General features: G+C 33.8%; 1 protein-coding gene and 1 long non-coding RNA gene across 4 annotated transcripts in view; one reads left to right on the forward strand and one right to left on the reverse strand.

Moving 5' to 3' along the window:
* LOC142108891 (SLAM family member 9-like) overlaps nt 1-16,437 on the forward strand; it is a 101,617-nt gene that overhangs the window by 52,297 nt on the left and 32,883 nt on the right. Inside the window, exon 2 of one of the 3 annotated variants that reach the window (XM_075192853.1) lies at nt 8,954-9,268. The exons of the other annotated variants lie outside the window; for them this stretch is intronic. Coding sequence (XP_075048954.1) covers nt 8,954-9,268 — 315 coding nt within the window. The remainder of the gene's footprint in view (nt 1-8,953; nt 9,269-16,437) is intronic. 3 annotated transcript variants of the gene reach the window in all.
* The window catches only part of LOC142108892 (uncharacterized), a 126,023-nt gene that overhangs the window by 34,484 nt on the left and 75,102 nt on the right, over nt 1-16,437 (reverse strand). The gene's annotated exons all lie outside the window — the stretch shown is intronic.

A 16,437-nucleotide genomic window follows, 5' to 3' on the forward strand; every position in this document is an offset into this window, starting at 1 on the left:
TATAACAGTATATCGGTGTGTACTATATGACAGTAGTATATAACAGTATATAGGTGTGTACTATATGACAATAGTATATTACAGTATATAGGTGTGTACTATATGACAATAGTATATTACAGTATATAGGTGTGTACTATATGACAAAAGTATATAACAGTGTATCAGTGTGTACTATATGACAATAGTATATAACAGTATATTGGTGTGTACTATATGACAATAGTATATAACAGTATATAGGTGTGTACTATATGACAATAGTATATAACAGTATATTGGTGTGTACTATATGACAATAGTATATAACAGTGTATTGGTGTGTACTATATGACAATAGTATATAACAGTATATTGGTGTGTACTATATGACAATAGTATATAACAGTATATTGGTGTGTACTATATGACAATAGTATATAACAGTATATAGGTGTGTACTATATGACAATAGTATATAACAGTATATCGGTGTGTACTATATGACAGTAGTATATAACAGTATATCTGTGTGTACTATATGACAATAGTATATAACAGTGTATTGGTGTGTACTATATGACAATAGTATATAACAATATATCGGTGTGTACTATATGACAATAGTATATAACAGTATATCAGTGTGTACTATATGACAATAGTATATAACAGTATATCGGTGTGTACTATATGACAATAGTATATAACAGTATATCGGTGTGTACTATATGACAATAGTATATAACAGTATATTGGTGTGTACTATATGACCATAGTATATAACAGTATATCGGTGTGTACTATATGACAATAGTATATAACAGTATATAGGTGTGTACTATATGACAATAGTATATAACAGTATATAGGTCTGTACTATATGACAATAGTATATAACAGTGTATTGGTGTGTACTATATGACAATAGTATATAACAGTATATAGGTGTGTACTATATGACAATAGTATATAACAGTATATCGGTGTGTACTATATGACAATAGTATATAACAGTTTATTGGTGTGTACTATATGACAATAGTATATAACAGTATATTGGTGTGTACTATATGACAATAGTATATAACAGTGTATCGGTGTGTACTATATGACAATAGTTTATAACAGTATATCGGTGTGTACTATATGACAATAGTATATAACAGTGTATCGGTGTGTACTATATGACAATAGTATATAACAGTATATCGGTGTGTACTATATGACAATATTATATAACAGTATAACGGTGTGTACTATATGACAATAGTATATAACAGTATATCAGTGTGTACTATATGACAATAGTATATAGGTGTGTACTATATGACAATAGTATATAACAGTGTATCGGTGTGTACTATATGACAATAGTATATAACAGTATATAGGTGTGTACTATATGACAATAGTATATAACAGTATATCGGTGTGTACTATGTGACATTAGTATATAACAGTATATAGGTGTGTACTATTTGACTTTAGCATATAACAGTATATCGGTGTGTACTATATGACATTAGTATATAACAGTATATAGGTGTGTACTATATGACAATAGTATATAACATTATATAGGTGTGTACTATATGACAATAGTATATAACAGTATATCAGTGTGTACTATATGACAATAGTATATAACAGTGTATCAGTGTGTACTATATGACAATAGTATATAACAGTGTATGGGTGTGTACTATATGACAATAGTATATAACAGTATATTGGTGTGTACTATATGACAATAGTATATAACAGTATATCGGTGTGTACTATATGACAGTAGTATATAACAGTATATAGGTGTGTACTATATGACAATAGTATATTACAGTATATAGGTGTGTACTATATGACAATAGTATATTACAGTATATAGGTGTGTACTATATGACAAAAGTATATAACAGTGTATCAGTGTGTACTATATGACAATAGTATATAACAGTATATTGGTGTGTACTATATGACAATAGTATATAACAGTATATAGGTGTGTACTATATGACAATAGTATATAACAGTATATTGGTGTGTACTATAGGACAATAGTATATAACAGTATATTGGTGTGTACTATATGACAATAGTATATAACAGTATATAGGTGTGTACTATATGACAATAGTATATAACAGTATATTGGTGTGTACTATAGGACAATAGTATATAACAGTGTATTGGTGTGTACTATATGACAATAGTATATAACAGTATATCGGTGTGTACTATATGACAATAGTAGATAACAGTATATTGGTGCGTACTATATGACAATAGTATATAACAGTATATTGGTGTGTACTATATGACAATAGTATATAACAGTATATAGGTGTGTACTATATGACAATAGTATATAACAGTATATCGGTGTGTACTATATGACAGTAGTATATAACAGTATATCTGTGTGTACTATATGACAATAGTATATAACAGTGTATTGGTGTGTACTATATGACAATAGTATATAACAATATATCGGTGTGTACTATATGACAATAGTATATAACAGTATATCGGTATGTACTATATGACAATAGTATATAACAGTATATCGGTGTGTACTATATGACAATAGTATATAACAGTATATCGGTGTGTACTATATGACAATAGTATATAACAGTATATTGGTGTGTACTATATGACCATAGTATATAACAGTATATCGGTGTGTACTATATGACAATAGTATATAACAGTGTATTGGTGTGTACTATATGACAATAGTATATAACAGTATATAGGTGTGTACTATATGACAATAGTATATAATAGTATATCGGTGTGTACTATATGACAATAGTATATAACAGTATATAGGTGTGTACTATATGACATTAGTATATAACAGTATATAGGTGTGTACTATATGACAATAGTATATAACAGTATATCGGTGTGTACTATATGACAATAGTATATAACAGTATATAGGTGAATACTATATGACAATGGTATATAACAGTATATCGGTGTGTACTATATGACAACAGTATATAACAGTATATCGGTGTGTACTATATGACAATAGTATATAACAGTATATAGGTGTGTACTATATGACAATAGTATATAACAGTATGTAGGTGTGTACTATATGACAATAGTATATAACAGTGTATTGGTGTGTACTATATGACAATAGTATATAACAGTATATAGGTGTGTACTATATGACAATAGTATATAACAGTATATAGGTGTGTACTCTATGACAATAGTATATAACAGTATATTGGTGTGTACTATATGACAATAGTATATAACAGTATATAGGTGTGTACTATATGACAATAGTATATAACAGTATATTGGTGTGTACTATATGACAATAGTATATAACAGTATATAGGTGTGTACTATATAGCAATAGTATATAACAGTATATTGGTGTGTACTATATGACAATAGTATATAACAGTATATTGGTGTGTACTATATGACAATAGTATATAACAGTATATAGGTGTGTACTATATGACAATAGTATATAACAGTATATTGGTGTGTACTATATGACAATAGTATATAACAGTGTATTGGTGTGTACTATATGACAATAGTATATAACAGTATATAGGTGTGTACTATATGACAATAGTATATAATAGTATATCGGTGTGTACTATATGACAATAGTATATAACAGTATATAGGTGTGTACTATATGACAATAGTATATAACAGTATATAGGTGTGTACTATATGACAATAGTATATAACAGTATATCGGTGTGTACTATATGACAATAGTATATAACAGTATATAGGTGAATACTATATGACAATGGTATATAACAGTATATCGGTGTGTACTATATGACAACAGTATATAACAGTATATCGGTGTGTACTATATGACAATAGTATATAACATTATATAGGTGTGTACTATATGACAATAGTATATAACAGTATATCAGTGTGTACTATATGACAATAGTATATAACAGTGTATCAGTGTGTACTATATGACAATAGTATATAACAGTGTATGGGTGTGTACTATATGACAATAGTATATAACAGTATATTGGTGTGTACTATATGACAATAGTATATAACAGTATATCGGTGTGTACTATATGACAGTAGTATATAACAGTATATAGGTGTGTACTATATGACAATAGTATATTACAGTATATAGGTGTGTACTATATGACAATAGTATATTACAGTATATAGGTGTGTACTATATGACAAAAGTATATAACAGTGTATCAGTGTGTACTATATGACATTAGTATATAACAGTATATTGGTGTGTACTATATGACAATAGTATATAACAGTATATAGGTGTGTACTATATGACAATAGTATATAACAGTATATTGGTGTGTACTATAGGACAATAGTATATAACAGTATATTGGTGTGTACTATATGACAATAGTATATAACAGTATATAGGTGTGTACTATATGACAATAGTATATAACAGTATATTGGTGTGTACTATAGGACAATAGTATATAACAGTGTATTGGTGTGTACTATATGACAATAGTATATAACAGTATATCGGTGTGTACTATATGACAATAGTAGATAACAGTATATTGGTGCGTACTATATGACAATAGTATATAACAGTATATTGGTGTGTACTATATGACAATAGTATATAACAGTATATAGGTGTGTACTATATGACAATAGTATATAACAGTATATCGGTGTGTACTATATGACAATAGTATATAACAGTGTATTGGTGTGTACTATATGACAATAGTATATAACAATATATCGGTGTGTACTATATGACAATAGTATATAACAGTATATCGGTATGTACTATATGACAATAGTATATAACAGTATATCGGTGTGTACTATATGACAATAGTATATAACAGTATATCGGTGTGTACTATATGACAATAGTATATAACAGTATATTGGTGTGTACTATATGACCATAGTATATAACAGTATATCGGTGTGTACTATATGACAATAGTATATAACAGTGTATTGGTGTGTACTATATGACAATAGTATATAACAGTATATAGGTGTGTACTATATGACAATAGTATATAATAGTATATCGGTGTGTACTATATGACAATAGTATATAACAGTATATAGGTGTGTACTATATGACATTAGTATATAACAGTATATAGGTGTGTACTATATGACAATAGTATATAACAGTATATCGGTGTGTACTATATGACAATAGTATATAACAGTATATAGGTGAATACTATATGACAATGGTATATAACAGTATATCGGTGTGTGCTATATGACAACAGTATATAACAGTATATCGGTGTGTACTATATGACAATAGTATATAACAGTATATAGGTGTGTACTATATGACAATAGTATATAACAGTATAAAGGTGTGTACTATATGACAATAGTATATAACAGTGTATTGGTGTGTACTATATGACAATAGTATATAACAGTATATAGGTGTGTACTATATGACAATAGTATATAACAGTATATAGGTGTGTACTCTATGACAATAGTATATAACAGTATATTGGTGTGTACTATATGACAATAGTATATAACAGTATATAGGTGTGTACTATATGACAATAGTATATAACAGTATATTGGTGTGTACTATATGACAATAGTATATAACAGTATATAGGTGTGTACTATATAGCAATTGTATATAACAGTATATTGGTGTGTACTATATGACAATAGTATATAACAGTATATTGGTGTGTACTATATGACAATAGTATATAACAGTATATAGGTGTGTACTATATGACAATAGTATATAACAGTATATTGGTGTGTACTATATGACAATAGTATATAACAGTGTATTGGTGTGTACTATATGACAATAGTATATAACAGTATATAGGTGTGTACTATATGACAATAGTATATAATAGTATATCGGTGTGTACTATATGACAATAGTATATAACAGTATATAGGTGTGTACTATATGACAATAGTATATAACAGTATATAGGTGTGTACTATATGACAATAGTATATAACAGTATATAGGTGAATACTATATGACAATGGTATATAACAGTATATAGGTGAATACTATATGACAATGGTATATAACAGTATATCGGTGTGTACTATATGACAACAGTATATAACAGTATATCGGTGTGTACTATATGACAATAGTATATAACAGTATATAGGTGTGTACTATATGACAATAGTATATAACAGTATATAGGTGTGTACTATATGACAATAGTATATAACAGTGTATTGGTGTGTACTATATGACAATAGTATATAACAGTATATAGGTGTGTACTATATGACAATAGTATATAACAGTATATAGGTGTGTACTCTATGACAATAGTATATAACAGTATATTGGTGTGTACTATATGACAATAGTATATAACAGTATATAGGTGTGTACTATATGACAATAGTATATAACAGTATATTGGTGTGTACTATATGACAATAGTATATAACAGTATATCAGTGTGTACTATATGACAATAGTATATAACAGTATATAGGTGTGTACTATATGACAATAGTATATAACAGTATATTGGTGTGTACTATATGACAATAGTATATAACAGTATATTGGTGTGTACTATATGACAATAGTATATAACAGTATATTGGTGTGTACTATATGACAATAGTATATAACAGTGTATTGGTGTGTACTATATGACAATAGTATATAACAGTATATAGGTGTGTACTATATGATAATAGTATATAACAGTATATTGGTGTGTACTATATGACAATAGTATATAACAGTATATCGGTGTGTACTATATGACAATAGTATATAACAGTATATAGGTGTGTACTATATGACAATAGTATATAACAGTATATTGGTGTGTACTATATGACAATAGTATATAACAGTGTATCGGTGTGTACTATATGACAATAGTATATAACAGTATATCAGTGTGTACTATATGACAATAGTATATAACAGTGTATTGGTGTGTACTATATGACAATAGTATATAACAGTATATCGGTGTGTACTATATGACAATAGTATATAACAGTATATCGGTGTGTACTATATGACAATAGTATATAACAGTATATTGGTGTGTACTATATGACAATAGTATATAACAGTATATAGGTGTGTACTATATGACAATAGTATATAACAGTATATCGGTATGTACTATATGACAATAGTATATAACAGTATATCAGTGTGTACTATATGACAATAGTATATAACAGTATATTGGTGTGTACTATATGACAATAGTATATAACAGTATATAGGTGTGTACTATATGACAATAGTATATAACAGTATATTGGTGTGTACTATATGACAATAGTATATAACAGTATATCAGTGTGTACTATATGACAATAGTATATAACAGTGTATCGGTGTGTACTATATGACAATAGTATATAACAGTATATTGGTGTGTACTATATGACAATAGTATATAACAGTATATTGGTGTGTACTATATGACAATAGTATATAACAGTATATCGGTGTGTACTATATGACAATAGTATATAACAGTATATTGGTGTGTACTATATGACAATAGTATATAACAGTATATAGGTGTGTACTATATGACAATAGTATATAACAGTATATTGGTGTGTACTATATGACAATAGTATATAACAGTATATCAGTGTGTACTATATGACAATAGTATATAACAGTATATTGGTGTGTACTATATGACAATAGTATATAACAGTGTATTGGTGTGTACTATATGACAATAATATATAACAGTATATAGGTGTGTACTATATGATAATAGTATATAACAGTATAGTGGTGTGTACTATATGACAATAGTATATAACAGTATATCAGTGTGTACTATATGACAATAGTATATAACAGTGTATCGGTGTGTACTATATGACAATAGTATATAACAGTATATTGGTGTGTACTATATGACAATAGTATATAACAGTATATCGGTGTGTACTATATGACAATAGTATATAACAGTATATCGGTGTGTACTATATGACAATAGTATATAACAGTATATAGGTGTGTACTATATGACAATAGTATATAACAGTATATTGGTGTGTACTATATGACAATAGTATATAACAGTATATAGGTGTGTACTATATGACAATAGTATATAACAGTATATTGGTGTGTACTATATGACAATAGTATATAACAGTATATAGGTGTGTACTATATGACAATAGTATATAACAGTATATTGGTGTGTACTATATGACAATAGTATATAACAGTATATTGGTGTGTACTATATGACAATAGTATATAACAGTGTATTGGTTTGTACTATATGACAATAGTATATAACAGTATAACGGTGTGTACTATATGACAATAGTATATAACAGTATATCAGTGTGTACTATATGACAATAGTATATAACAGTATATTGGTGTGTACTATATGACAATAGTATATAACAGTGTATTGGTGTGTACTATATGACAATAGTATATAACAGTATATAGGTGTGTACTATATGATAATAGTATATAATAGTGTATTGGTGTGTACTATATGACAATAGTATATAACAGTGTATTGGTGTGTACTATATGACAATAGTATATAACAGTATATAGGTGTGTACTATATGATAATAGTATATAACAGTATATTGGTGTGTACTATATGACAATAGTATATAACAGTATATAGGTGTGTACTATATGACAATAGTATATAACAGTATATTGGTGTGTACTATATGACAATAGTATATAACAGTATATCAGTGTGTACTATATGACAATAGTATATAACAGTATATCAGTGTGTACTATATGACAATAGTATATAACAGTATATCGGTGTGTACTATATGACAATAGTATATAACAGTATATCAGTGTGTACTATATGACAATAGTATATAACAGTATATCAGTGTGTACTATATGACAATATTGTGATTATTAATCCTGTATATAATTCTATACCAGGTGTGTTATGTGAGGATCCCTGTGCACAGAGAACTGTATCTGGTATACAGGGAGGAGACGTCACTCTACAACTGGATCAGACCAGAATCACATTCATTCAGTGGACTTTTCTCCCAAGTGCAGGAGCTGTCGCTACAACAAAACCTGGAGGATCTATTGATTATATCAGTAACCTTTATAGAGGAAGAGTGAGCAGCACAGGAGATGGGTCCTTACACATCACTAATCTAACAGAGGATGATCAGAGGATCTATGCAGCATCTATACAGAAAGAGAGAGAACAGGAATGCTTACACTTTATTCTCACAGTATACAGTAAGTTATAGGGCACTCCTCTATACAGGATATTAGCCAATACATTTTTAAATTATGTTAGTTATTTTGCCATCACAACCTCACATGGTAAGGAATTCCACAGCGTAACCACTCTTGCAGTAAACAAGTCTTTTTATGCTGAGAGTGAAACTGTCTTGTAATTGATGACCCCTTAACCCCTGTATGATACCTTGATATGAAAATTTAGATAGACAAGGCTAATGTGTTAAATTAGTATTCCTCTGGGTCATTGTGTTTGAATTGTCAGGCTCACATGTCATGTCCATTGGGGGAGTGAAAACTGCTTTAATTGTTAGTAGCTAAATAGTTTATTGCTGACTGGTATAGTGTGTGTCCAGGTTACCAGTGGGAGCATGTCACAGGATGCATTACAATGTAATTCACGAATCATAACTACTGTATGTATGTACAGTAAGCAATAGAGTTCAGTGAAGAAGTTATGAGTATGAATGAGTGAGTCTGTCCCTGCAAGAAGTCAGTTGATGGATTTCACTTGATGGACTATGTGACAATACTGGGGTAATCTTTAGCTCTTTTGAAATTACCAGCTGAAAGGTTTGTCCAAAACCAGTCTTTTGTGTCAACCTGGCATTCCCGATACCCCTCAGTGGGTACAAAATTACCTAGACAATTAGTGGGTAAAGGAGCTTTATTGTAAAACAGAACACATAGGATTATAGGCCTTTACATGACAAATACCATTGGGTCACCACACCAAGCCTAGTATATAACTCTATTTAACAGGAGTTATAGTTACCGTCCCTTGACAGTGCTGTCCCGGGTGCTGAGCTACAATCTTCTGCTCTTCTATCAGAGAGGTAGGGACCAAGTCCAATATGTCACCACTTCTGGTAGTCTCAAAAGGGACAAGAAAGAGAAATCTCCTGGGCCAATGCCTGCTTTTATGCACGGCCTGGTTCCCACATGCATGTGGCTTCAGCAGGACATGGCACAGCGTGTTTCAATGGTTTGGAGTATTATATTTTTTATTTTTTATTACTAGAGAGGCTATAATTGGCATGGTTGCCAACTGTCCCTAGTTTACAGTGTCATGTTTTACAGATTAGACCCTTGAACAAAAATGCCCTGGAAAATTCACCACTTTTAACTAATGACCAACGGCACAACATGCTTTCTTTCATTCTGTTTACAATATGCAATTTTATTATCCGTTTGTGTTCTGTGGACTTTGTAAGTTAAAAGTTAAGTTATTAAATATGACCACATATGAAGAATTGTCATTGTAACAATATTTAGTGGCTATTTTCTGATGAGGGTTGCACCGAGATCCACTTAGACTGTACCTCATATGATGCACACAGAGGCATCTGTCTAGCTACAAAGTGACCTTGGAAATTATTCTAATTATCAACTATGTAAAAGGACAAACATTTCTTAATCTTATTTCTATCTGAATAATTTATGTTTATATACTTCTGGTTATTTGCATAATCATAGAACAAAATGCAATCACCATCCTGTGTTAATAGAGCAGTCTTGTCTTCACATTTTCACTGATTATTTAAAGTATATACAGTCATCAACCAGGGGCCTGATTCATTAAGGATCTTAACTAAAGAAACTTCTTATTTCAGTCTCCTGGACAAAACCATGTTACAATGCAAGGGGTGCAAATTAGTTTTCTGTTTTGCACATAAGTTAAATACTGACTGTTTTTTCATGTATCACACAAATACTTGATAGCTTATTTGTACACTGACATTTAAAGTTGATATTTGTGTGTTACATGAAAAAACAGTCAGTATTTAACTTATGTGCAAAACAGAACACTAATTTGCACCCCTTGCATTGTAACATGGTTTTATCCAGGAGACTGAAATAAGAAGTTTCTTTAGTTAAGATCCTTAATGAATCAGGCACCAGATTCTCAGCCTTTTGGCAATTAAATTACTTGTACACTATAACAAGTGCTGACGTTACTCATATTATTTCTTAGACTTTAAGCTGTAACCATTTCTACCTTCTGTTTCAATACTGTATAATATGCAAATGACTTGTAAATAAAGCATAATAAATATTGTTAATAAAAAGAATTTCATCTGAGTTATGCACCATGTAAACTACACATTTACTATTGCAAGTTTAGAAACCCTGCAGTTGAATTTTTGTTGCTTTTGAAGGATGATTAAGAAAGTCACCTTTTATTATATGTTTATGATACTCTCCAGAACTATTATGTGGGTGACTGCCTAGAGACTGCCCTAATCGCTACATTATTATAACAGGTTAATGCGAGTTCTTTGATACATATATAAACACGGTATATTTTTTTAAATATGTGCACTGTTAATCACACTATGGCTAATGTGCATCTGACAATGCATCCAAAAGTGTAATATAATGTAAAATGCTGCTTTTAACTTGTGTGCTTGTAAAAGCAGGTATCGGCACTTGCCATTCCAAATTTTAAAACTTTAAATATGCGCATCAAGTCATTTACTTCTGTTATGTGCGTATTGTCGCTAACCAATAACGATTGTCGAACCTCGAGTTGTGTTTCCAAAGCACAGAGATTTATTCGCAAATAATAGAATATATATATGCTCAAGCGAAGTAATAGTAAATACAGCCGTTACTTATCTCAGGCGCTCTGGATCCAGTGCAGTCATTCAATCCTGAAGTCTGGGGACAAGATGTCTGCACTCTGGATCACAAGCTGCTGCTTATATACACAATCAAATACAGTAATACAATGAAGATGGTATAGCTTGCATCTATTGGTCTGGGTCTCAGGAATGTCCAAGGGGTCGTCAATCATTGGCTGGTTCATCCTAAGGAATCCAAAGGAGGGGGTCATCTCTGCAGGGGGTATGCTCTGCTCTTCCCGCCAGGATTCCTTAGTCTTAAGTAGTTCATAATTCCCTATCATTCATAACTTGCGTATGCACTCTGCGATTCCCTCGCAGAGTGAACCAAACAGTAGGATATGTAATAAGCTTCATTATGATACCACTCATGACGTTATTCCTTTAACCCATTCCATGTATTTCACTAATATGCATGTAACTCTGATATAACATATAAATACTACTATGTTTCGACATAACTGACTATGTGTTGCAACTATCATTAATGTGTACTATTTTATAAGTATGCGTGTTTATGCGAATGTATGGTATAAGACCAATTACTGTTGTTGCCACGTGTAGTGGATGCGTACGCCCTTTCACGCCGTAGCGTGCCCTTGTACGTCGTAGCGTACCGTACGCATCTTTTCAGACAAAGACAACCAAGTTTGCTAGACTTTAATTGAAATGACTTTATCCAATTTGCTGACTTCGACAGTTCCACCCTTTGATAGTGTAATAAACTATCACCCAATCACCGTTTCAAGTTCAGGATTATACAATACTTCTTCACAGACCATGATCTCAGTATCTGGTACCACCCTTTCAGTCTCTTTCTCAGTGTTACTGGCATGAGACCGTTTTCCACACTTCAACACAGTAGGAACACATTTGACAACTAAACCAATTGCTAAGATGACACCCAGTATAAGGAGAAGGAGCTTACCTACACTCGCAATCATTTCCTGTACCCACTCCCCCAGACCGGAGAACCATTTTGCTGGGTTCAACCATGAGAACCAACCCGCCACCTTTTCCCCGACCTCATATAACGAAGAATTATGGCTTTTTCGAAATTCCCATTTCAGCTGCAAAATTTCATCCATCTTCCGGTCTATAACCTCTTTAGGGTCATCGGTATTATTAGTAATGTACGTGCAACATTTGACACCGAACTGGGTGGCCAGTGTCACACAGTACCCACCAGTAATAGAGGTGAGATAATTTAGTACCAGTCTATGTTGCACCAACTCCTTTTTGTACGCTTGTAGCTCCCTTCCAGTATACCTGAAAGTGTCATCATACATCTCGGTGATATTATCTATTAATTTAGCTAGGTCTTGGATATATTTAAAGTTTAATGTTCCCCGAGTGGTCCTGGTGAGATCTAGAGCAACCATAACTTGGAAACCAGCAGTTTCACTAATCAATTTTGTAGCTATGGGTTCCCCACCAGGAATCATATTTCTCTTGCCACGGTGTTCATACTGTGTGTGTATGTATGGTGGTGATGTAGTCTTGTGAATATCTACCATTTCTTCATCAGTAATAGTCATGATTTCAGGAATCAGTTTAGCTAGGAAACACAAGCCCTTGGAACTCGGAGTCACCCAGGAATAAGCTTTCCTTCCACAAACAAAGTACACATCATCAGGGAGAACATAAGGAACAGTATGCCCATGAATTATATCACACAGAGTTTTGATAAAACTACCCATGCCTAGTGTCTCCATCTGCTCTAGACACGTGTCGGCATTAATGACATTTTCACATTTATCTGTAGAGACTTTTCCAATGGATACCTTCTTATGTTTGGTTATACGCCCTAACTTGTGACTTCCATCAACATTCCTGCCTAGTAGTGACCTTGTGAGTCTCTCTCTAAAATGAGTGTGGCGAGCCATTGTCTGATCTGATAGGTCAGCCTCCCAATTCTCCAGGCGCTTTGCATGAGATATGTTTAGGCACAGCAAAGATCTGCCTATGGAGTATTGTCGAAGCGTCAGACTAGGGGACCTAGTGTTATTGTACCTCCCTTCTATGGGCCTCCCACCCTTTATTTCGAGTACTTCGGATATGTTTAGAGGGAATGGCACTAGTCCTGTTATGCTGCCCTTGAGGCACGTGAGAGCATACCCAACACTCGGTTTGGTTTAGCACCTTACCCACCAGGGAGTGATAATCCTCCAAAGGATGCCCGCCTATATTCAGAGTACTGGGGGAATGGCATCGTCGGATGCATCTCTCTTCAACTAGGGAGTTGCAGAACTTGCAGATACAATACTCATCAGACAATAGCCCCTCACACTGCCTCCGAGTTCCTGAGCTAGCAGACCTTTTCATAACCCCTGGACCAAGTTTGATAATGGGCTGCTCAGGATATCCTATTAACTTTTCTTAGGCTTCCATTTCATCCGTATCACTCCCAGAACTCTCCTCCGTCCTCCATCCTCCTTCACAAAAATAGAATGTCCTAGAAAAAGTAAAAACAAGGAAAATCCTGGAACAAAAGAAAAACAAAAACCGCCACTCCATCGCTGGAAAGATAGTTCTGAGGCAACGTCTCTGGTTCAGGTGTCTCAACTGCAGGCTTTAGGTCTCCCGGAACAGGCTCACAAGTGACAGCTCTATGTCGTCGGTCTGAGTCTTGTCTTGCACTTTCTCCGGATTATGGACTCTCCTGCAGTGGGTGGAATGGACCCAAGTGTCTCTCTCTGCAACCTTCAGTGATGTAGTACTGGTCAGCAGCACTTGGTACGGGCCTTCCCAACGGTCTGTTAAACAACCTGAACGTAAGAAATTGCGGATCATAACATAGTCTCCAGGTTCAACATCATGACAGTTCGTTTCTGGCATACCAGGTGACAGCATTTTTAGTTTTTGTTGTTGTTGTTTTAGCTGTCTACTCATTCTTATAAGATATTGTACAGTCACTTCATTATTACACTTCAAGTCGTCTTGTGGACTCACGATCAAATGAGGTTGTCGTCCGAACAGTATCTCAAAGGGGGACAGATTAAGAGGTCTAGGAGTGGTTCGAATGCTGTGGAGGACCAACGGCAAAGCCTCAGGCCATGCCAACCCAGTTTCAGCCATTATCTTACCTAGCTTGTTCATTATAGTACCGTGTACTCTCTCCACCTTACCACTGGCTTGTGGTCGGTAAGGGGTGTGAAGTCTGCTACTGATTCCCATGAGTTTACACATATTTTGGAAGATATCACCAGTAAAATGGGTACCCCTATCACTTTCAATGATTCTAGGGATACCGAACCTACACACAAAGTCTTGTACAATTTTCTTTGCAGTGAACACAGCAGTATTAGTGGCTGCCGGATATGCTTCTACCCAACCGGAAAACACATCAATACACACTAACACATACTTTAGATTCCTGCACGGTGGTAATTGGATATAGTCAATTTGTATTACCTGAAAAGGTCCGTCTGTAGGAGGGATGTGGGATGGTTCAGTTGGAATAGTTTTCCCAACATTTTTCCTCAAACAAGTAAGACATGACATTGCTTTCTTACCAGCTTGAGAGGAAAATCCGGGAGCACACCAGTATGCTCTCACCAGTTTGCACATACCTTCTTTACCCAGGTGAGTCAGGCCGTGTGCTGCTTCAGCCAGGCTTGGATAGTATGTTCGGGGAGCTACAGGCTTACCTTGTCCATCCCTCCAGAGTCCTGAGGACTCTTGACCACATCCTTTCGCCTTCCAGACCGCCTTCTCCTGCAGGGAACACAAATCTTGCATTTCAATTAATTTCTGCGTGTCTAATGTCTGAAAAACCATCATAGTCTCGGTCAATACAGTCATAGGTTGCCCTGCTGCCCATTTAGCAGCTTCGTCTGCCCTGTTGTTGCCCAATGACACTGGGTCTTCTTCAAAGGTATGGGCTTTGCACTTTATGACGGCTACTGTTCTGGGTAACTATATCGCTGTCAGAAGTCCTTTTATGTGTTGTGAGTGTGCTACTGGTGTACCTGCTGCTGTCGTAAAGTTTCTAAGACGCCAAAGGGCCCCAAAATCGTGCACTACCCCGAAGGCGTACCTAGAGTCAGTATATATATTGGTTGATTTACCCTCTGCCAATTCACACGCTCTCCTTAGTGCTACTAGTTCCGCCACCTGGGCTGAGTGAGGTGGGCCAAGGGGTTCAGCTTCTACCACATCCTGGTCGTCTACAACAGCGTAACCAGTACATAGCTCTCCTGTCTCTGTCTGTCTATGGCAACTTCCGTCTGTATAAAACGTAAAATCTACATTTTCTAAGGGGGTGTCACGTATGTCGGGCCTTGCAGTAAAGGTCTGATTCAGGTGTTCCATACAGTCATGCGTGTCAGTATTCTTGCCTAACTCATCATCAACCAGGGTCTCCTCACCTCCCACCCTTTGTGTCTCTTGAGACACATACGGAAGGTATGTAGCTGGATTTAAGGTGTTACATCGTTTGATGGTGATGTTTGAGGGTGCCATCAGGGCTAGTTCCCATTTTGTGAATCTAGCTGAAGAAACATGTCTGGTTTGGGCTGAATTTAACAGAGCTGATACAGC

Source organism: Mixophyes fleayi, chromosome 12 (assembly GCF_038048845.1).
Source record: "Mixophyes fleayi isolate aMixFle1 chromosome 12, aMixFle1.hap1, whole genome shotgun sequence".
Lineage (NCBI taxonomy): Eukaryota > Metazoa > Chordata > Amphibia > Anura > Limnodynastidae > Mixophyes > Mixophyes fleayi.